The sequence below is a fragment of the Crinia signifera genome, chromosome 7 (genome assembly GCF_055691185.1).
Source record: "Crinia signifera chromosome 7, ASM5569118v1, whole genome shotgun sequence".
In the NCBI taxonomy this organism is placed as follows: domain Eukaryota; kingdom Metazoa; phylum Chordata; class Amphibia; order Anura; family Myobatrachidae; genus Crinia; species Crinia signifera.
In genome coordinates this window covers 163,693,673-163,715,071 of record NC_139223.1, presented here as the reverse complement: position 1 = coordinate 163,715,071, position 21,399 = coordinate 163,693,673, and the positions used below count along the sequence as shown (strand labels likewise).

At 46.8% G+C, this 21,399-nt stretch overlaps 1 protein-coding gene across 1 annotated transcript; it reads left to right on the top strand.

Moving 5' to 3' along the window:
- The first annotated feature begins 10,518 nt into the window (after positions 1–10,518).
- LOC146019592 (gamma-crystallin-3-like) lies at positions 10,519–17,151 on the top strand. The gene is made up of 4 exons (XM_083152088.1): positions 10,519–10,724; positions 11,631–11,761; positions 16,406–16,648; positions 16,841–17,151. Exons 2-4 carry the CDS (start codon positions 11,672–11,674, stop codon positions 17,114–17,116), a joined length of 609 nt encoding a protein of 202 aa, XP_083008214.1. The 5' UTR covers positions 10,519–10,724; positions 11,631–11,671; the 3' UTR covers positions 17,117–17,151.
- The last annotated feature ends 4,248 nt before the right edge of the window (positions 17,152–21,399 follow it).

Below are 21,399 nucleotides of genomic sequence, written 5' to 3'. Positions count from 1 at the left end.
ATGTGACATAGAACTTCTATCTTAGTAAATTTCCACCAATGAGTCTAATATACATCTTTCATTCTTAGTCAAGAAGTAGTCAACTTTCTCAATCTCTCCATTTCCATTAAAGAGGACATGATACATTCCAAAACTTACATTAAAAAAACGGACAACCAAATCTACATTACAAGAAACAATGAGCATTACTCTCATGTTAGAATAAGTTGTATGGTAATTGCAGTGAAGATGAAGTACGCAGAAGACAAATATCTGTAATAAAAATATGACTCAATACATTCTGTTAAGTGGCATCTTCTTTGTCAAGGCCCAATTTTACTCGTGTGAGTGTCAACATTGTTGTGAGAAATGTGCAAAATATCTGCTAAAAATGCCAAGGTCAAAGTCGACGAATAAGAATAATTTTAGTTATTGCCGGCAAGTTATATGAAGTTAATTAATTAAAGATTTGTCGCTGTGAGTAATATTGGCATTTTTAGCTGATATTTTCCAAATCTGGCACTCAACGGGTTAAAGGACATAATCTCCCAAAAAACAATACAAACTTTACCTATGATAAAAAGCAAATCTTAAGATCCAACTTATAAGAAGTGTCCACCAATAAAATCCAGGAACCCAATCAGGACTAAGGGATTTCAAATCTCCACTTTTTGATTGTCACACCATATTACGTTTATACCCAGAGCTTGTACTACTGCGGATGTAGTTCATGCAATAGTTAGCATCTGCTGTAAAAACAATGTGGGGAAAACAAAAAGATCATAACAATGGGGGTTATTCTAATTCACTCTTTCTGACAAATTCCTTCTTAGATGGACATAACCATGTGCACTGCAGGGAGCAGATGTAACTTGTGCAGAGAGAATTAGATTTGGGTGGGGTTTTACTTCAAAGTGAGATCTATATTGCAGTGTAAAAATAAAGCAGTCAGTATTTACCCTGCACAGAAACAAAATAACTCATCCAAATCTAATTATCTCTGCCTATTTTACATCTGCCCCCCCTGCAGTGCACATGGTTTTGTCCATCTAAGAAGGATTTTGTCAGAAAGAGTGAACTAGAATAAGGCCCAATATACTGTATGTTCGACATCATTTTTTTGTTTATTTACCATCCATGTAGTGATGAAAAGTACTTTATAAAATGACACCAAAAAACACTTAAAAAACTAATGTCAACCTTTTGTTGTGTTAACCATTTCCAAGTCAAGCTTTTGCTTCTGTTGACCTTAAGTCTATGTCAGCATAGTCCATGTCAAAAATTAGACACTGTCAACCGTTTATACCATAAGCGCACAGAGGACATTGGCTCACCACACACAGCCTGGTCAGTACACAGTGCATGACCCACAGCCTGGTAAGTAACTAGGACTCCAAGATATTGGTGACCATTCGCAGAGACATCCAGCCTTATGCCAATAGCGATGTGGCTCATCCTGATTTGTAGCCTTCACTAGTGGCCAGTCCAATATCAGATATTTTCCAGCAGCTGCAGAACAGATGGTATAGTCGCTGGAGAGCCAGCAGGCAGGCGACATTCAGTATAATGTGGATTACAAGGATTGTGGCTCTTAGTAAAATTCCAAGTGGTTACATTTTAAGACTATTTATATCCAATCAGATGTTTGAGGTGTTGTGTGAGGGACGGTATCATATATGTGATTGCCAGCAGGTACACTATGATGTAGATTACAAGCACAGTGTTCTAATAATCTGGGGTGAATTCGGGGTTAACCCTTGCTGTGTATGGCAGGTCTGCAAGATGTTGATTACAGCCTGAACTGTGCTTCTGTGGCCGAGGTGGTGAAGCCACAGCAGCACCTGAGTCTAACCCTGACTCTATTACTATACCCTGAGTCGGCTGGCACCTGCACAGCTCTTAGACTTCGCCACTAATAGTCGCCATTCCATGGCAGACTAGCTCCACCCTGTACTTGGATGCCACCTGGTCTTACGTGGTGACACAAAGTCCCAACCGAGTCAGGGTACTAGTAGGAGGATACACTGACTAGACAACACAAAGATAAACTAGGCTCTGCACATGCAACCTTGCAGACATGGACAGAACACAGGATTTGTGGCTTGGCCACTATAAAGCAAATCTGATTGAGCATCTTGCCAACAAATGTGCTGTGTAGTTGAGAGGCATAGATGGGTCAGCGTTAGGAGGGATTGCTGACACCTGAGTGCCATTGGAGAAGCCAGGGGTATCTCCAGGTAAGCTGGCTCTCAGATGTTATACGCCATTATCATGTGGCCTTACCCTGGGCTATTAGGCACAGACATACTGTATGGTACTGTTTATGGGATGGGTTTGGGAGTGTGGTTCCCCCTGTGTTGGTACGGCTGGTCTGCTCCAGGTTAGCACACCCTAACACTTTATTAACACTTATGGTTTCCCTATCACATTGTATATATTTTGTATTTTAATCACACCTTCACTTCCTTACATAGCACTCATGTGCTTCAGAAAACCGATGGCTGAATAAGCTGGAGGTAACATAAACTACCGAAGGAGTCTGAGATGCCTGCACTTTGGTTGTGGTTTATGTTTAGGCTATGATGCTGCAGCTATAGCCAATTAGGGAGTAGGGAGGAGTTTCCTGTTGTAGGAATAGCCAGAGAGTCAGGTGATCTGCACTCTGGTCCGGTTTTCCAAGGAGCAGGTTGGTTTCAGACTCTCTCCTGTACCTTTGACTCTTTCATTCTTACTTATTCCTTTCGCTGTCAAATCTACTTCTCTCCACTTGCCTTTTGCACCTATCTTTCTCTGCCGTTCAGCTGCTCCTGGGGGATTTTGTGCCAGATAGTGTAGCGCTGCTGCTGCCCGGCCTAGCCATGCCGCGCCCGCGGAGAAACATCCACCCTCCCTCCCGTTTTGCACAGCCCGGCTCCCCCTCTGCTCCCCCAACGGCCAGCGTCACGCAGGCCGGGCGGGGAGGCAGAGCGGCGGCGAGAGTGGGTCCACAGCGGCGGGGCGCGAGGTCCGCGTCATCGGCTGATGACGCGGTGGCGCGCGGCGCCAGGCCGCAAGCTAATAGAGCGAGTAGCGCTCCCGCCCGGGGTAGCGGAGGCACCCCCGGCGGAGGTAGTCAGCGGGGCAGGCGCACGCGGTCTCAGGGTCCCGCAGCAGCAGGCACAGGTGCATCCGCGCCTGTCCAAGATGGCCGCCGGACGTGTGCTGGTTCTGGTACACAGCCCAGGGATTTTCCTGCTCAGCCAGCCCAGCCTACTTTGCCCACGCAGGGCCACCCCTCCACGGGGTCCCCCATGACTCCCTTAAGGAGGGCAAGGAGCGGGTGGCTCTCTAGGGCGCGCTTGCTATCCCAGCGCGTCAGGCTATCACAGGCAGCGCAGGCTATTTCAGCCACGGCTGCAGAGACAGCGTCCCCTGGAGTTGCGCAAGCACCCTCCACTGAGGTGGATATGGCGGTGGTGCGGCAGCTGGTAGCGATGCTGACGCCGCGGGCGGGTCAGCAACCTGTACAGTCGGGGCCTGGGAATCAATCTACTGCTGTCCTCCCTTCTGCTCTTTCTAACCGGGACCCTGCGGCCCACGTGCTGGCAGCTCTGGGAACGCCTGTCACGAGGATGGCTTCCACACCGCCAAGGGACGCAGTCGTGCCGACACCGTCGCAGCACCAGGCAGAAGGGGCCATTGCCGGGCCGTCAGAGGTGGCTGGTCCTTCCGGAACAGCAGGTGCGGCTACAGCGGGAGCTGTGTCAGGTGGGTCAGCCAGAGCACGCAAGAAGCGCAGGCGCAGGTATTCCCGTACATCCTCCTCCTCGGGGTCAGAGTCGGTGACCTCCGGCGAGGAGGGGGGACGCAGATCCAGGCACAGGCGCAGACGCTCTAGGAGACACCGGAGGCGCTCGCAGTCCTCCAGTGGCGACTCGGGCTCCCCGTTGTTTCCTAGGGGGCAGGTGGTCCACTGCGAGAATACGGCAGTACTAAGAGGCCTCAGGCGCAGCGTAAGGGATAGGATAAGGGAGGGCAGATACGTCAGCTTCTTTACCATGACTGCGCAAGATGAGAAGGACTATCGCGAGGCGAAGCGTAAAGGGGGGATTGGCGAGGCGGCCTACTGCACGTATCAGAGATGGCAAGTGGGGCTGTTTATGTTTGCTGCATGCTACTTGGAGACCAGACCCCAGGAGCATATGAATGTTATTAGATACATCCATATGATGCACGCCATGTATATGGACGACGGCGAGAACGTCTGGCGGGCTTATGACGAGCAATTCCGACGGAAGCAGTTGGGTTGTGAGATCATGGCCCTTGGCGCTAAGGATGTCGAGGTGTGGATATGGCCCTTGGCGCTAAGGATGTCGAGGTGTGGATGGGTAAGAAACCGTCGGTTTTGACCTCCGCCGCCCCGGCTCCGGTGGTTCCAACACCTGCGTCAGCCCCGCGCAGGGCCCCCTCGTCTTTTCGTGGGGGCTCTGGAGGGGGGCAGTCAGCGGGCAGATGTTTTGCTTACAACGGGGCAGGATGCGCAGCAGGTTCCCGCTGTAAGTTTCGTCACCAATGCTCCAAGTGCTGGGGAGGACACCCGGTTAAGGAGTGCACGCGTGGCAAGCAGGCTGGGGGGGCGCCCAGGCAAAATGCCGGGGCCAACCCAGCCCCTGCTCCTCCTCAGTAAGGCCCCGTCTCCAGTGAGGGGCAACCGCCTAGCCAGTTGGCTGGGGCGTTACCCCCTCCGGGAGGAAGCGTGGTTTCTGGCCGCGGGTTTCTCGCAAGGATTCCTCCTCCCCATTCAGGGGGAGGTGGCGTCCGGGTCTCCGAGAAACCTGAAGTCAGCAATCGACATGCCTCAAGTCGTCCTGGAGAAGGTCGAGAAGGAGGTAAACTTGGGCAGGATGGTGGGGTCCATTTCCTGAACCTCCGGTTCAGGGTTGGTGCTGTCACCTATTGGAGTGGTCCCCAAGAAAGAGACAGGCAAGTTTTGTTTGATACAGCATCTGTCCCACCCACCTGGATTGTCCGTGAATGATGCAATTCCTATGGAGTTGTGTCCCGTACGGTACCAATCCTTTGAGGAGGCTTTGGCTATTGTGTGCGGCTTCAGGGGGCGGGCCCTGCTAGGCAAGGTTGACATCGAGTCGGCATTCCGACTGCTGCCCCTGCACCCGGACTCCTTTAGGTTCATGGGGTTTAGGCTGCCTTCAGGTTATTATGTAGACAGTTGCTTGCCTATGGGCTGCTCCGTGTCCTGCGCCTATTTCGAGTGTTTTAGCAGCTTCCTGCATTGGTGCGTCACGGAGTATACGGGCGAGCCGGGGGTCGCCCATTATTTGGACGACTTCCTGTGCGTAGGCCCGGCTGATTCCCCGCGTTGCGGGGCTCTCCTGAACGCAATGCAGCAGCTGTTCTTACATTTCGGAGTCCCAGTCGCGGCGGACAAGACAGAGGGGCCGACTGAGTACCTTTCATTCTTGGGCATCGAGATTGACACGCGGGCCGGGTGCTGCAGGTTGCCCCTTGATAAGCTTGCACGGCTGCAAGGGGCGATCTCCCAGTCCCTGGCCTCCGGCAAACTCCGGGTACGCCAGCTACAGTCCCTACTGGGCCTGTTTCACTTCTCCTGCCGGGTTATCCCCATGGGGAGGGTTTTCTGTCGTAAACTGGAACTGGCCATGGCAGGTCCAAATAGGCCCCAATTCTTCGTCCGCCTGAATGCGGAACTCAAACGGGATCTTAGAGTTTGGGAGGGTTTCCTCCGCGACTTCAACGGTGTGTTGCTGTGGCCTAGCCCTCCGCGGTACAGCGGGGACTTGCAGCTATACACCGATGCGGCGGGGGGAATCGGCTTTGGAGCCTTCCTGCACGGCTCTTGGTGCGCTGAGACCTGGCCGGAGGAATGGGCGCTAGAAGGGCTCACCAGGAACATGCTTCTGCTGGAGCTGTTCCCTATTGTGGTGGCCCTGGAACTGTGGGGCGACCGCCTACGTGATGCCTGCATCACCTTCTGGTGTGATAACCTGGGGGTGGTGCAGGCCATCAACAGACAGAGCTCTTCTTCTCTGCCTGTTGTGCGCTTGCTCTCTCGCCTTGTATTGGTATGTCTGCGGCTTAACCTGCATTTTGTGGCCAGGCATGTTCCCGGGGTGGACAACTCTGTGGCCGACGCCCTGTCCAGGCGTGACTGGGCTAGGTTCCGGTCCCTAGCTCCGGGAGCGGATTTGGTTGGTGAGCCGTGTCCTCCTTATGTTTGGCAGGTCATCAGGCCGGCATGGAGGAACTAGCCATGCGGGCTATTGCTCCCAGGACGCTGCGTTGTTACCAAGCTGGCTGGCTGGAATGGGAACAATTCAGAATGTCCGCGTCACAACAAGGTAAGGCCCCTGGCGACGCCATGCTGGCGTTTGTGTGGAGTTTGTACTCCGGTGGGCGGACTGTGTCGGCCGTGAGACGGCTGTTGGCCGGCGTGTCGTTCTTCTCATCGCTGTATGGGAGATCGGACCCCGGTCGGTCTTTTCTTGTGTCTCGGGCCCTGAGGGGCTGGCGGCGCCCTTCCCCTGTGGCTCCAGACAGCAGAAGGCCCATTGACGTGTCCCTGCTGCCTCCCTTATTGGGGGCAGTTTGGGATGTATGTCACTCTGAGTATGAGGTCCGACTGTTTCGCTTGGCATATGCCATGGCATTCCATGGAGCTTTCAGGGTCGGCGAGCTGGTAGCCCCATCGAGGCATCAACCTTCTCCTCTGTTGTTAGAGGATGTATTGATACAGGGCGATTTGGTTTGGTGCCGGGTAAGGCGTTCCAAGACGGATCAGACTGGGAGAGGCCAATGGCTGTCATTGCAACCGTGCCCGGTGGAAGGGATTTGCCCAGTGGCGATGGCAAGCGCCTACGCCCTGCTGCGTCCTGACCGCCCCGGGGCATAGTTAATGCATGCAGACGGCTCTTCATTGACAAAATACCAGTTCTGCCATGTTTTGGGACGTGCCCTGGGATCTCTTGGCCTGGATCCGCGGGAGTTTGGTACACACTCCTTTCGAATCGGGGCGGCCACATCTGCTGCTGCTGGGAGTCAATCTGACGCAGAGATACAGTCTCTGGGTCGATGGCGCTCGGCAGCGTTCCGCAGATACATTCGGCCTGGTCTGTCTCTCCATCTGCAAGACCGTAATCGACTGGACGCATAAGTACTCGTCTCACTTTAGCGGGAGTCTTGAGGTGGTCCACTTTCCCCCGGGGGCACAATTCGGCTTAATTCCAATCTGACATGGTGTCCTGGTTAGTTTACTCCGGGGGTTTTCTGTGCAGTGTGCCTCAAGGTCTGGTCGGTTACGGTTTACTTTATCTTTGCCTTCTCCAGTGTGGTTGGTCTGTCAAGTGAGGTGTGATTTTGATGGCATGTGTCCTAACCTGTTTACATCTTTCAGGTCGCAGGGACTCCAAGACGGTGTGGGTGATGGGACACTCTTTTGTCCATTGGGCATCGATGGCATGTGGCAGTTTGAATGACAGTATGCGAGTGAAATCTCAGAAAGTGCGATGGTTGGGTGTGCGAGGCATGCGCTGGGGAGCGCTACAGGGTCTGTTGCTAAGGTCGGGGCGGGACTTTGGAGTCCCTGAGGTGCTAATCTTGCACCTGGGCGGAAACGATCTAGGCCAATGCACCGCCTTAGAACTGCGGTCGATTATCATCAGAGACCTGCATATTGTGGCTCAGGCGCTCCCTTGCTGCCAACTGATTTGGACCTCAATGATTCCTAGGCGAGTCTGGAGGAATGCTAGGTCAGGGCCCCGCTTGGATAGCGCACGGAGGAAGGTCAATGCTGCGGTGCAGCGATACCTGTTGGCTAATAGGGGGGGGGTCATCAGGCATGACTCCATTACCTATAAGCGGGGTTCCCTGTATAGGCCGGACGGTGTCCATCTGAGTCCTGAGGGAATGGCTATATTCCTGGACGATTTGTTTAGAGGTTTTAGTTGATGTGTTGTTGTTTAGTAAGTGCTGAGCGTTCAGGGTGGCGGTGCTGCAGCCTAAGGCTTGGCTTGTGGCGGTAAAGAACGGTCCTTGTTCAAATGAAGTGTTATGAGGATAGTGGGGTGCGCTCTCCCGTCAATGATATGCTTGTAGCCCATGCCCCTTGGACAGGGGTGGGATGCACCACTTGCCCGAGTGGGTAGCGTGGGAGAGTTGAACACCAATGATGTATGAATGGTGTGATGTCATCTTACCCCTCTTTTCTCTATGACCGTTCTTTAGGGCCGCCACCCTCTTCTACAGATTAATATATATAGTTGTCAATTAATAAATTTGACATTCATTATTTGAAACGCCAGCACTTGTGTCTGTCTCTTTATTTGTAGTGTTAAGTTAGATAAGTTTAGATAAATTATTAAAGTGTTATGGCATAAAGATTGCCGATGGTACGTTTATTATTAACCCCCACTAAATTTCATTTGTGTGCTGCCCTGGAGTGGTCAGCCTGTGCCGGCATGTTGGGGGCCCACACCCCAGAACCATACCCAATACTAGGGACCCCCAGTGACACAGAGATGCTTTGATGTATGGCCTGGGGGCTTAGCCCTATATCTGCAGATATACGCAACCAAGATCTCTGTATTATCTGATTATTATGTAGATATTTCTCACTCAGTGTGCAATTGGGATACAAAATGTGGTAGACATTGTTAAAAGGTTGACATGGCAATGGTTGACACATGAAAAGGTTGACATGAGTTTTTTAACTTTTATTAAAATATTTTCAAAAGTTATGAACCACATGGACGACTCTGATTGGGAATGGTAAAGTGTGAGGAACACAGCAGTAGCAGAGAGTGGCACCTTGCCTGAAGCATGGCGGGCAAAGTGAGCGATTTGAGGGGCTGTGGAGAACTAATTTGGAGTCCAAGTGCTGAATGTTGACCGTTTTGTGTATGGACCATTTCCATGTCAACCTTTTTGCTTGTGTTGGCCTTTTGTCTATGTCGACCAAATGTCTACCTTTTGGCTGTCAACTCTTTAGGGTCAACGTTCTGGGCTGATGGGAAATTGGAATAAGGAGTTAAGGCTGTCATACATCTACAGATCGATTGTCAGATTGGGCTGGTTGGAACAAAAACCTGGTAATTGATGAGAATAAATGACCGTTGACCATTTGCTTTGAAATGCTGGAAAACTGGCAAAAAGTGTCACTCACAGTGGCATAACTCTAGAGGGGTGTAGGGGATGCAACTGATACGGGGACCGGCCGCTGGGGGGGCCCGAGGTCCCAGCAGGCAATCCCCTATACCCTCACTGTTTTTAGGTTTATCCAATTCTTGTGGCAGCGCAAAGTTCGTTTCTCGTAGCAGCCAGGAAGTGGAGGCGTGTCAGCGGGTCTATAGTGCCTAGTCCCGGAGCCACCTAGTGGCCAGTGTACAGACTCGCAAGATGATGATGTCATCATCTTCTAAGTCAGACTTCAGAGGCAGCTCCGTGCGGTGCAGCAGCCATGCTCCTGCTCCAGAGCAGCGCGCCACATAGCAGTCCTGCTGACCCACTTCAAAGGAGCTGGGAGCAGGTAAGTGGGCCGCCCCCCCCCCCCCCCCCCCTGTGCATCCCCCCCGTACTGGTCATTGTCAGCGCATCTCAAATACCCCCCCCCCCCCCACGCATCTCCCGCCACGAACATGAAGAACTGCCTCCGCTCCTGGACACCTTTGTATGGATCCAGCAGGGTCTCTGTCTTTATGTCCCCTCCTCCTCTGTCCCTGAATCCTCACTGCCTCTGTCCCTATGTCCCCTCCTCCTCTGTCCCTAAGTCCTCGCTGCCTCTGTCCCTATGTCCCCATTGCCTCTGTACCTGAGTCCTCGCTGCCTCTGTCCCTATGTCCCCATTGCCTCTGTACCTATGTCCCCTCCTCCTCTGTCCCTATGTCCGCGCTGCCTCTGTCTGTATGTCCTCTCCTCCTCTGTCTCTATGTCCCATCTGCCTCTGTCCCTATGACCTTGCTGCCTCTGTCTGTATGTCCCCTCCTTCTCTGTCTCTATGTCCCATCTGCCTCTGTCCCTATGACCTTGCTGCCTCTGTCTGTATGTCCTCTCCTCCTCTGTCTCTATGGGCCTTATTTTGGTTCACTCTTTCTGACAAAATCCTTCTTAGATGGACAAAACCATGTGCACTGCAGGGGGGCAGATGTAAAATGTGCAGAGAGAATTAGATTTGGGTGAGTTATTTTGTTTCTGTGCGGGGTAAATACTGGCTGCTTTATTTTTACACTGCAATATAGATCTCACTTTGTAAAACCCCACCCAAATCTAATTATATCTGAACAAGTTACATCTGCCCCACCTGCAGTGCACATGGTTTCAGTGGCGTAACTCCCGGAGGCAATGGAGACATTGGCCGCCGGGCGTTAGCCACTAGGGGGGGCACAGAGGAGCCGGCACCAAGCCTGTGAGGTTATAGATAAAAACATCTATAACCGGCTGCACCGCAGTAATCAAAGGAAATTTGAACTACAGTTCCTAGCAGCCCTTGCTGCAGGAAGCTCAGGGCTGCTGGGGCTTAAGTTTACTTTCAGTTTCGCCCTGCAGCCCCAGACCAAGAGGGAGCTAGTTGGTCCGAAGGAGCAGGCAGCTGAAAAGGGGGCGGGGCTACACGGAACTAGACTGTACAGTGTACAGTCATTCAGTGCCAGCCTGACCAGGCCCTCCAGCTGCATGGACAGTGCTGGTATAATGTACAGTGAAGTCAGTGCCAGCCCAGGCCCTCCAGCAGCATTGTGAGTGTGTCTCAGGAAGGTGCACTTTATGTATTTATGTGTGTGTGTATAACTTTTATATACTGTATGTTTTTATCTGTGTGTGTTTGTGTGTGTGTGTATAATTATTGTACTGTATGAATGTGTACATGGGTGTGATTAAATTATGTATGCAAAAGTGTAGGTATGTATGTGTATGACAGCATGTATATACAGTATGTGTGTGACTGTATATACAGTATGCATGTGTATAGGTGTGTGATTTTTTGTAGGTATATGTGTGTATGGGTTATTTTTTATTATTTTATTATTATATTATTTTATTTATATTATTAGTGTGTGAGATTATTTGCATACATTTACAGTTACACAAATGCAGACAGGGTGATGGACAAAACTGCTGGAAACAATAGAGTCGCCTTCCACCGGGTTTCTGTCCCGAAGGGGGCACTTCTCTATTGTCTCCGGAGTCCACCTCCATGTACTGCAGTGTTATTTAGCATTGATTGTGAGTCGCAGAGCGCCATTCAGTGTGATGCTCCTTGACGCAGACTGTTGGTGTTCTAGTGACTGGTCGCAGGCCCATGTACCGGGAGGCGTTTTTAAGACGTAAGCAGTCTGAGTGCATGGATGTTTATAAGTGAATGAAGTGTATGTGTGATTTTTTTTAAAGTGGCAGTGAAAGTGTATGTTAAGTGGGAGGTGTGCGTATATGTGTTATTATTAGTGAAATAAGTGTGTGTGTGTGATGTGATAGAGATGTGTGTGTAAAGTGTGTGTGTTAACTGAAAGAGATGCGCATGTTTGAGTGAAACAGGTGTGTGTTAAGTGACAGAGGAAGTGGCAGATTTGAGGGTGGGGGGTCACCAAGGCACGTGCCCCCGCCCCTTGTCGTTTATGTGATGTTTTTTTTTACATTTTAAACAGCCGACCCACATACCACCTCTCACAGGAGCCAGCCGACCTGCATGCTACACACACTGGGAGCTGCGACACCTCCATGGGACATTGGGCACCTTCCCCCCTCAGGAGTAAGGGGATCCAGTGACAGAGAGAAGGTAAAGTGTATCTGTACGCTGCTCCCCTGCGCACTTGTACCAATGCTCTCTCTCTTCTCTCCCTCTTTCTCACACTTTCTCCCCCCTCTTTCATATTGTTCTTTTTCACACTCACTCCCCGCCTCTCTCTAACCCCCATATCGCTCTCTTCCTCTTTCTCACACTCACTCCCCCTCTTTCACCCATCTCTTCTCTCCCCCTCTCATTCCATCCTCTCTTCTCCCCCTCTCACACTCACTCCCCCTCCCTTACTCTCACCCTTTTCTCTCCCACACCTCTCTCCTCCCTATCTCTTTCTCACAATTACTCCCACTCTTGCCCGTATCTCTCTTGACTACCTTTTTCACACTCCTCCCTCTCTCTTCTCTCAATAGCTCTCTCACCCCTCTCCCTCTCACACACCCTCCCTTCCTTCTCTGCCCCCCCTGTCACCTTTTCACTTTCCACCACTGCTTCTCCTCATCATACCTTAGAGGCCAAGAAATTGTTGTGATGCCACGCCCATTGTTTTGGGAGCATGCAAAAATAACCCCTCCCCCTGTCATGGTCCACCCCTGTTTTGTTCTAAATCCGCCCCTGTACAGAGGTGTGTGTTTTCAATGTGTTTTGTGTATATATTGTGTGGATATATTGGGGGGGGGGGCACCAACATTTATATTGCCTCCGGGCACCTGGGAGGAACTTACGCCACTGCATGGTTTTGCCCATCTAAGAAGGATTTTGTCAGAAAGAGTGAACTAAAATAAGGCCCTATGTCCCCTCCTTCTCTGTCTCTATGTCCCATCTGCCTCTGTGCCTATGTCCTCGCTGCCTCTGTCCCTATGTCCCCTCCTTCTCTGTCTCTATGTCTGTGCTGCCTCTGTCCCTATGTTCCTGCTGCCTCTGTCCCCTCCTCTTCTGTCCCTATGTCCTCGCTGCCTCTGTCCCTATGTTCCTGCTGCCTCTGTCCCTATGTCCTCGCTGCCTCTGTCCCTATGTTCCTGCTGCCTCTGTCCCTATGTTCCTGCTGCCTCTGTCCCTATGTCCTCGCTGCCTCTGTCCCTATGTTCCTGCTGCCTCTGTCCCTATGTCCTCGCTGCCTCTGTCCCTATGTTCCTGCTGCCTCTGTCCCTATGTCCTCGCTGCCTCTGTCCCTATGTCCTCGCTGCCTCTGTCCCTATGTTCCTGCTGCCTCTGTCCCCTCCTCTTCTGTCTCTATGTCCTCGCTGCCTCTATGTCCGCGCTGCCTCTGTCTGTATGTCCTCTCATCCTCTGTCTCTATGTCCTCGCTGCCTCTATGTCCGCGCTGCCTCTGTCTGTATGTCCTCTCATCCTCTGTCTCTATGTCCACGCTGCCTCTGTCTGTATGTCCTCTCATCCTCTGTCTCTATGTCCTCGCTGCCTCTATGTCCGCGCTGCCTCTGTCTGTATGTCCTCTCATCCTCTGTCTCTATGTCCACGCTGCCTCTGTCTGTATGTCCTCTCATCCTCTGTCTCTATGTCCTCGCTGCCTCTATGTCCGCGCTGCCTTTGTCCCTATGTCCCCTCCTCTTCTGTCTCTATGTCCTCGCTGCCTCCGACCTTATTTTCCCGCTGCTTCTGTCTCTATGTCTATGTTCCTGCTGCCTTTCACACTAAGTTAGGGGGCTCTTTAAAAAGTTTGCTATGGGGCCCACAAAGCTCTAGTTACGCCCTGGTCACTCATACTGTACATTACCAGATTTTTGTTCCAACCAGCCCAATCTGACAATCGATCTGTAGATGTATGGCCACCTTTACTCTCTAGCTTACACTACACAGATAAAGGCTAATGCTGTATAGTTACTGGAAGTTTATTGGAGACTTTTTATTTTGGAACAAGGTCATGGAATGACATTCAGTTTATGTTCACTATAAGAAGAAGATCAGGCTGTACCCATGAAGTTATGATGAGAGATGGTCCATGTGACGGTCACTCAGTCCCACAGATAATGCCGACGCTCTGTTCATACAACCTGACAATGGAGGCCTCACATACACTGCAAAACCTGATGTATTGTTTTCTGATCAATGCTCTGGGAAAAATGAATGCGCCATAGAACGTGCACAAACAATAGTCACACACGCACACACACACACACAGACACACCAGACACATTTTACATAAAGAGGATAAAACAGCTCAACACTTTGCTTACAACACATTCAGCTCAGGTTGTATATAAGCCTCCCATTCCCCTGTCCCCAGTACACTGTGGGTTTGGACACATTTGAATCGACAACATGGGAAAGGTGAGTCTAATATAAACATTTTTACTTACTCTTAGTATTGAAAAAAACTTTCATGTTCTATATAAAGACTGCAGAAAAGAGAATCCATGATCATAAATGTTTGAGAGATTGAACTGATGAGAGTTGACAAAGGACATTAAGTGTTATACACACACATTTAATGCATACTTGTCTTATCTCGGAAGCTCATGGGAGACAAATGAATTTTGGAGTACTCCCTCACAGTTTCTGAAGAGAAGCCCTCTAGAAACATAGAATTTGACGGCAGATAAGAACCACTTGGCCCATCTAGTCTGCCCTTTTTTAAACATGTTACGTCAAACCATATTTGATCCTTATTTCTTTGTAAGGATATCAATATGCTTATCCCAAGCATGTTTAAATTGTACTACTGTATTTGCGTCTACCACCTCTGATGTTCGGCTATTCCACATCTACTACTCTTTCTGTGAAGTAATTCTTCCTCAAATTTACCCTGAATCTACCTCCCTCTAGTTTCATAGCATGTCCTTCTCTGCTCTAAACTATACATGTTAAGATATTTTAGTCTTTCCTGGTACGTTTTGTGATGTAGGCCATGCACCATTTTAGTTGCTCTTCTTTGTACAGTCTCTAATGTATTTATATCCTTCTGGAGATATGGCCTCCAGAACTGAACACAATATTCTAGATGAGGTCGTACCAATGACCTATACAGTGGCATTATTACTTCTTTCTTTCTACTGCTGATACCTCTCCCTATGCAACCAATCATCTGACTTGCCTTCTTCATTGCTTTGTTACATTGCCTACCTGCTTTTAAGTCCCCTGAAATAGTGACACCTAGATCCCTCTCTTCCTCAGTAGTTTCCATTATAGTGCCATTTATACTATATTGAGTCTTTGGATTTCTGAGACCCAAGTGCATGATTTTGCATTTTTTGGCATTAAACTGTAGTTGCCATGCTCTTGGCCATTCCCCTAATCTACCTAGATCCTCAATCATTTGTTTTACCCCTCCTGGTGTGTCTACCCTGTTGCATACCTTTGTGCCATCTGCAAAAAGGCACATTTTACCCTCAATTCCATTTGCAATATCACCAATAAAGATATTAAAAAGCACCGGTCCAAGTACAGATCCCTGGGGTACTCCACTTGTAACCTTTCCCTCCCTTGACTGTACTCCGTTTACTACAACTCTCTGTTTTCTGTCCTGCAACCAAAATCTTATACATTCAACTATCCCAAGTTTAAAGTTTATTTAAAAGTCTGCGATTTGAGGGGAAAAGGTCATCTGTCAGACCACACTTAGGTCGACAGTCATTAGGTCGACCCCAGAAGGTCGACTGGCCCCAAGGTAGACAGGGTTAAAGGTCAACATGGGTCAAGGTCGACATTACTTAAGGTCGACATTGGCCAAGGTAGACATGGGTTTAGGTCGACAGTCATTAGGTCGACGTGAGTTTTTCACTGTTTTTTGAGCTGACGTGCTGACAGGCGGTATTTCATGCTCTACCATCCACTAGGGCGTGGTGGGAGAAAAAAATAGTGTGCCGAGCGTAGCGAGGCACCGTGCCCGTGCGAGGGGCTGCGGTTCAACTCCAACTGTGTCCATGTCGACTGTGTCGACATTCGGGTAAAAAAAGCGAAAAACTCATGTCGCCCTAATGATTGTCGACCTAAAACCATGTCGACATTGGCCCATGTCGACCTTAAGTCATGTCGACATTGACTCCAGGGTTGACCTAATGACTGTAGACCTAAGTCTGGTCTGACAGATGTACCGTTTCCGATTTGAGACAGTTTCAAAAGCCTTACTAAAGTCTAGATAAGCTACATCTACAGCCCCACCTTGATCTATTACTTTAGTCACCCAATCAAAAAAGGCAATACGATTTGTTTGACATGATCTTCCCCCAGTAAACTCATACGGTTTCGGATCATGTAAATTGCCTGTTTTGAGATATTCTGCAACTCTTAGTTTTATTAGTGTTTCCATCAATTTCCCTACTACTGATGTAAGGCTCACTGGTTGAGTGGGCAGGAAGGTGTAAAAATCACTGGCAATCATTGGGCTGTGGGAAATGGGCATGACTTAATGACTGGAACCACTTAATTTGGCTCCACCCCATGCCACAGACTTGCAAATTGGGGAAGTTTCCCTGTGTTGAGGGCAGTGTCAAATGTGAAGTCCAATCAGCTGCGCCCCCCCCCCCCCCCCCCCCCCCCCCCCCAAATGACCTGCAGTGTCTCCTCTACATAACAGGTATATTTAATAGGTAAGAGGAATATCTGATGCAGTAAGATTTATTCATAAATGATTGCACTGTGTTTTGTTTTGTTTTCTCCCAAAATTATAGTTTAAATACATGTTTTGGAAATGATTACAATATATCAATGTCATTCTTCCTATAGATCATCTTCTACGAGGACAGGAACTTCCAGGGCCGCTCCTATGAGTGTAACTCTGAATGCCCAGACATGTCCTCATACTTCAGACGCTGTAACTCCATCCGTGTGGAGAGTGGAAACTGGATCCTGTATGAGCACCCCAACTACAGGGGACACCAGTACTTCCTGCATAGAGGGGAGTACCCCGACTTCCAGCAGTGGCTGGGGTACAATGACTCCATTAAGTCCTGTCGTCTGAGCCCACAGGTAATTATAAATATTCATGTACAATTAACAAATTGTGTTCCCTGAAATGTAGACTCCTCCATATAATGCTGGAAATAGAAGTGGATCTTTGCATACAATATTAAATATACCAGAAGTCTATGGTTAACTTACTGTATTGTGCTCTCCAATGGTAGGAAAATATTTTAATTTGATGATAATTTTTTTATCCAGCACCAGGGCTCATTCAGAATCAGGATCTATGAGAAAGAAGACTTCCGAGGTCAGATGATGGAGTTCACAGAAGACTGTCCCAACGTCTATGAGAGGTTCCGCTACCAAGACATCCACTCTGCCAATGTACAAGATGGATACTGGATGTTCTATGAGGAGCCCAACTACCGGGGACGTCAGTATTACCTGAGATCAGGGGAGTTCCGGAGATACACCGACTGGGGAGCCACCAACCCCAGAATTGGTTCCTTCCGACGTGTCCACCATTTGTATTAAAACCAAAGAAAAATAAAACCTGTCAATTATTTTCAGTCTGAATACCACGTTTCTTAGTTATGTTTTTTTTTTATCTATAAGTGTCATATAAACCTACAGTAACTCTCCAAACTGGTGATTACAGTGTATCTCTCTGTGTGTAATCTTGTTTCCTTCATCCAGGCTTTCCATTAGGACAGTTAACACATGTTAACATCTATGTGTCAGTAATACTAATTTGCATGTAGAACCAGTAGGGCTCACATTGGGGTGAGGTATCACAAAAAATAATTGTTGATGAAATATTAATTCTTGGTTTAAAATAAATGAATGACACTGTCAGTGTGTCCAGCACTTAATAAATAAATGGTATTAGGTCGATAGGTCGACACGGAATAGGGTAACAGTCAATATAAGACTAATAACAAGGGAACTACAGTTGGTGCTGCAGAAATACTTTAAGGAGCAATTCTTACATGGGTGCTTCATAAAATATATCTTTATTGGATACTTATGTATTATCTGGGCTCCCATGTTAAATGCACCCCATTTTTTCATACCCTTACTATCCAATTACGCATGGAGTTGATTTTATATAGTGTGGCGAGCGCAGCGAGCCGCCATGCCCGAATCGTGGCGAGGGGACGCGGTCTCATAAGAAAAATGGGAGCCCAGATATTACATAAGTACCCTTTATTGTAATAACATATAAAGAAGGTTCACATGAATACAAATATGAATTTAAAAAATGCAATAAAATGATTGAGTAAGCTAAAAGAAAAACATTAAAAAGAAGTGAATAATGCAGTTATATATTTACTGGTACACGTCGTTTAATCAATTATGCAAATAGACAAGCAGGTAAGGCAGGTGACCATACGCGGTTAGAGGATGAGGAGCCGCAGGTTTTGTGAATATGCAGAATTTCCCTGGTAAAAACCCTGCACTGGCCCCTTTTTCTTATTGCGTCATTAAATCTTATGCCTTTTTTAAAATCAGTATTATTAAGATTTAACCATGATTTGGCTTCTAATCCCTTTTCTTGTTCGATTATTGCATACAATGAGGTAATATCTGCAGTCACCAGGTACATATCTTTATCGCATCTATTATCCTGTAATGTGTGCAGTATCCTTGAGGTATGATGAAGTTTTCATGACCAGCAGTTGCAACAAATAATCTATAAATGCAGATAGATTTGAAGCCAGACTGCTTTTTCCCTGTAATGATGGTTTCTCATTAATACTGATTTCCCAAAAATTAAAAATAAAAACTTAATTCAAGAATCATTTAATTTATACTGGAGAACAACTACTTTTTTGATGGAAGCTGGTACCTGTAAAAGAAAGGAACAGCCATGGGTACTCACTTTGCCCCAACTTACAAAATGTATTCATGCCTGAGTGAGTAAATTGAAATCCATTCTTGAGTAACTTGGGGCACCAACTTGAAATAATGGGTCCATTATATTGACAACATAATCTTCCTCTGGTTAGGTCGTTCTGAAAGCCTTGACAATTTCTATAAACATCTGAATAACAATAGGGCAAATTTACTAATATGGGAGTTTTATTTCACATGGGATGTTGCTATGAACAACCAATCAGAATTTATTTCTTATTTATTTTACACCTTCTGGAAGATAATAGATAGTATCTGATTGGTTGCACTTGGTAAAATCTCATGTGAAATAGAAATCCCATCTTTCCCCCAATGAGTCTTTTTTTTTTAATTCAAAGTCAAGACGTAGTCAACTTCCTTGATCTTTCCATTTTTATTAAAGGGGACATGATACATACCAAAGCTTACAATATAGAGACAGACAACCGAAACGTCATAGCCAGAAGCAATGAGCACTACTCTTACTGGCTACAGAGCATTCCAAAAAGTAAATTGATTAGAATACAATGTAGAAGATAAAATAAGCAGAAAACAAATATTTGTATTAAAAATACCTGACAGGATATGATTCAATACATCCTATTATCAATAAACACTAGCATCTTCTTTGTCAAGGCCTAATATTAACCCCTTTAATGCAAAAGATGTACAAAATATCCACTAAATATAGCAGGGTCGAAGTCGAGGAATATGAATCACTTTAATTAATGCTGGCAAATCATCTGAAGTCATTTATTTGAAATGTCGTTAAACATTGTGCCCAAAAGACAACAGTCGCTGTGAGTGATACTGGCATTTTTAGCATATTTTGCACATCTGGCACTCAAAGGGTTAAAGGAAAAAATCCCCCTCCCCAAAAAAATAATAATAATACTAACTTATAAGAAGTACGTTCCAATAAAATCCCTGAACCCAATCAGGAATAAGGGCTTTCACTGCTGTGGGATCTGCATGCAGAGAAATACAACTGGACAAATCAAAATTCAGTATACAGACACTGAAATCAACAAATATTTTATAAAAATTAAGGACTTTAGGGGCCAAAAGTAATATGGTGTGAGAATCAGAAAATGAGATATTTTGGGAGAGTTTTACAATTTTTTAAAACTGGCAATCAATTACATGGCAACATCAACCTTGTTTTGTAGTGTAAATAATTGCTGCTTTAAAAAATGGGAAAACTCTCCCAAAATATCTCACTTTCTTATTATAATACCGTATTACATTAGAACTTGCAATACTGCCAATGCAGTTTATACAATAGTATGAATCTGCTTAAAAAATGATGTGGGAAAAACAACAAGATCTATAAAAACTAGGTTAGACAAACCCCAACATGGAAATTCAGAAATATAGAAACAAAATGAGAACTATAAATATAAATGACAGACTTTACACCAATTGGGTATTAATGAAGATTTAGAAAGCAAGTGTTTTTTGTAATCTTGTTTCAAATCTATGAAATACTAAGCATTTTTTCTATATTGAAATATATATGGAGCTCAAATTATTTTCTTTACGGATTTTACCACCTTCTTTCCCCTTGTATTTCATGTCACTCAAGATCAGGAAGAACAGCATACTACCAAATAATTATTCAGTAGTAGTATCCATTAAAAATAACACCATCAAAGAATCAGGATCATGAGGAACAAGCTAAGATGTCGTCTTTATTAAACATTGACCTATGGAGACCTTTGCCCAACTTCTGTCATCCACATGCCCCATTTTCTGTACAAGGGTTTATCAATTTCTCATCTCCAGTAAAATGGACCACCGTAACCAGAAGTGGACAGCCCAGCACAGCAGCATAATAAAAAGACAGCCATGACTGGGACGTACCTGCCTTGAAAAGAGCTTATTGTCTCAAAATGCATCGGTTGACCACCTGTGTCACTGACTCAATAATAAAAAAGAAGATGCCACCATAAGCCAGTCTGAGCTTCAGGAGCCAATGCAGGAGTTTTACTGGAGGACCTCTGCATGTATGATAATCTGCCTTACCTGCTTATATATTTGCACAATTGACTTAAAGCAAAAGAACCTGAAAATGAATAATTGGATTGTTCACTTCTTTAAAAAAAACAGAACTAAGTCACCCCCGACTGTGGTTCCCCTGTTTTAAGTCTTCTATTTTAAGATTTTGGGTAACCCCCCACCACAGGAGGCTGAAAACCAGACAAAGCACCAACATTTTTTGCAGCAGTCTCTTTAGCCCTTGGCTACAGTCAATATAGTAGGTCAAGACCATATAGTCTTCATGCATATGGTTGCGTGGTGAAAGGTCAGCAATGATTGACAATACACTGTATGTTCAACATAATTTGTTGTTGAACTTTTTCATACTTTACCATCCATGTAGTGCTGAAACCTACAGTAATAATTGACACCAAATAAACCTTAAAAATCTAATTTCAATCTTTTCTTGTGTTAAATCGAACTTTAGCTTGTTTTGGCCTTATGTATATGTTGACCTTGTCTACGACGACCATTTGAGATCAACTTAGACACTGATTGTAAACCCTTTATACCATAAGTGGATACATGTTACACCGGCTCCCAGTGTCACAGTGCACCACCCACAGCCTGGTAAGTAACTAGGACTCCAAGATATTGGTGACCTTTCCCAGAGACATCCAGCCTTATGCCGATAGCGATGTGGCTCATCCTGATTTGTAGCCTTCACTTCTGGCCTTCACTTTTCAGATATTTTCCAGCAGCTCAGAACTCATAGTAGAGTCGCTGGGGAGTTAGCAGGCAGGTGTCATTCAGTAATCCAAGTATTGTGGCTCTTGTTGTGCGCAGAAACCCCAACAAATTAAAATCAGTCCTGGATTCAAACTTCAATTATAATCACAGTATAATCACAGTACTCCTTCCCCATCTCACATACCTCACTGTAC

Excerpts from the sequence above, each read along its gene's own strand:
- LOC146019592 (XM_083152088.1), top strand. The coding sequence starts at position 11,672 with ATGCTACACACACTGGGAGCTGCGACACCTCCATGGGACATTGGGCAC. Across the intron at positions 11,762-16,405 it reads GATCCAGTGACAGAGAGAAG|ATCATCTTCTACGAGGACAG; the intron begins GTAAAGTGTATC and ends TTCTTCCTATAG. Across the intron at positions 16,649-16,840 it reads CCTGTCGTCTGAGCCCACAG|CACCAGGGCTCATTCAGAAT; the intron begins GTAATTATAAAT and ends TTTTTTATCCAG.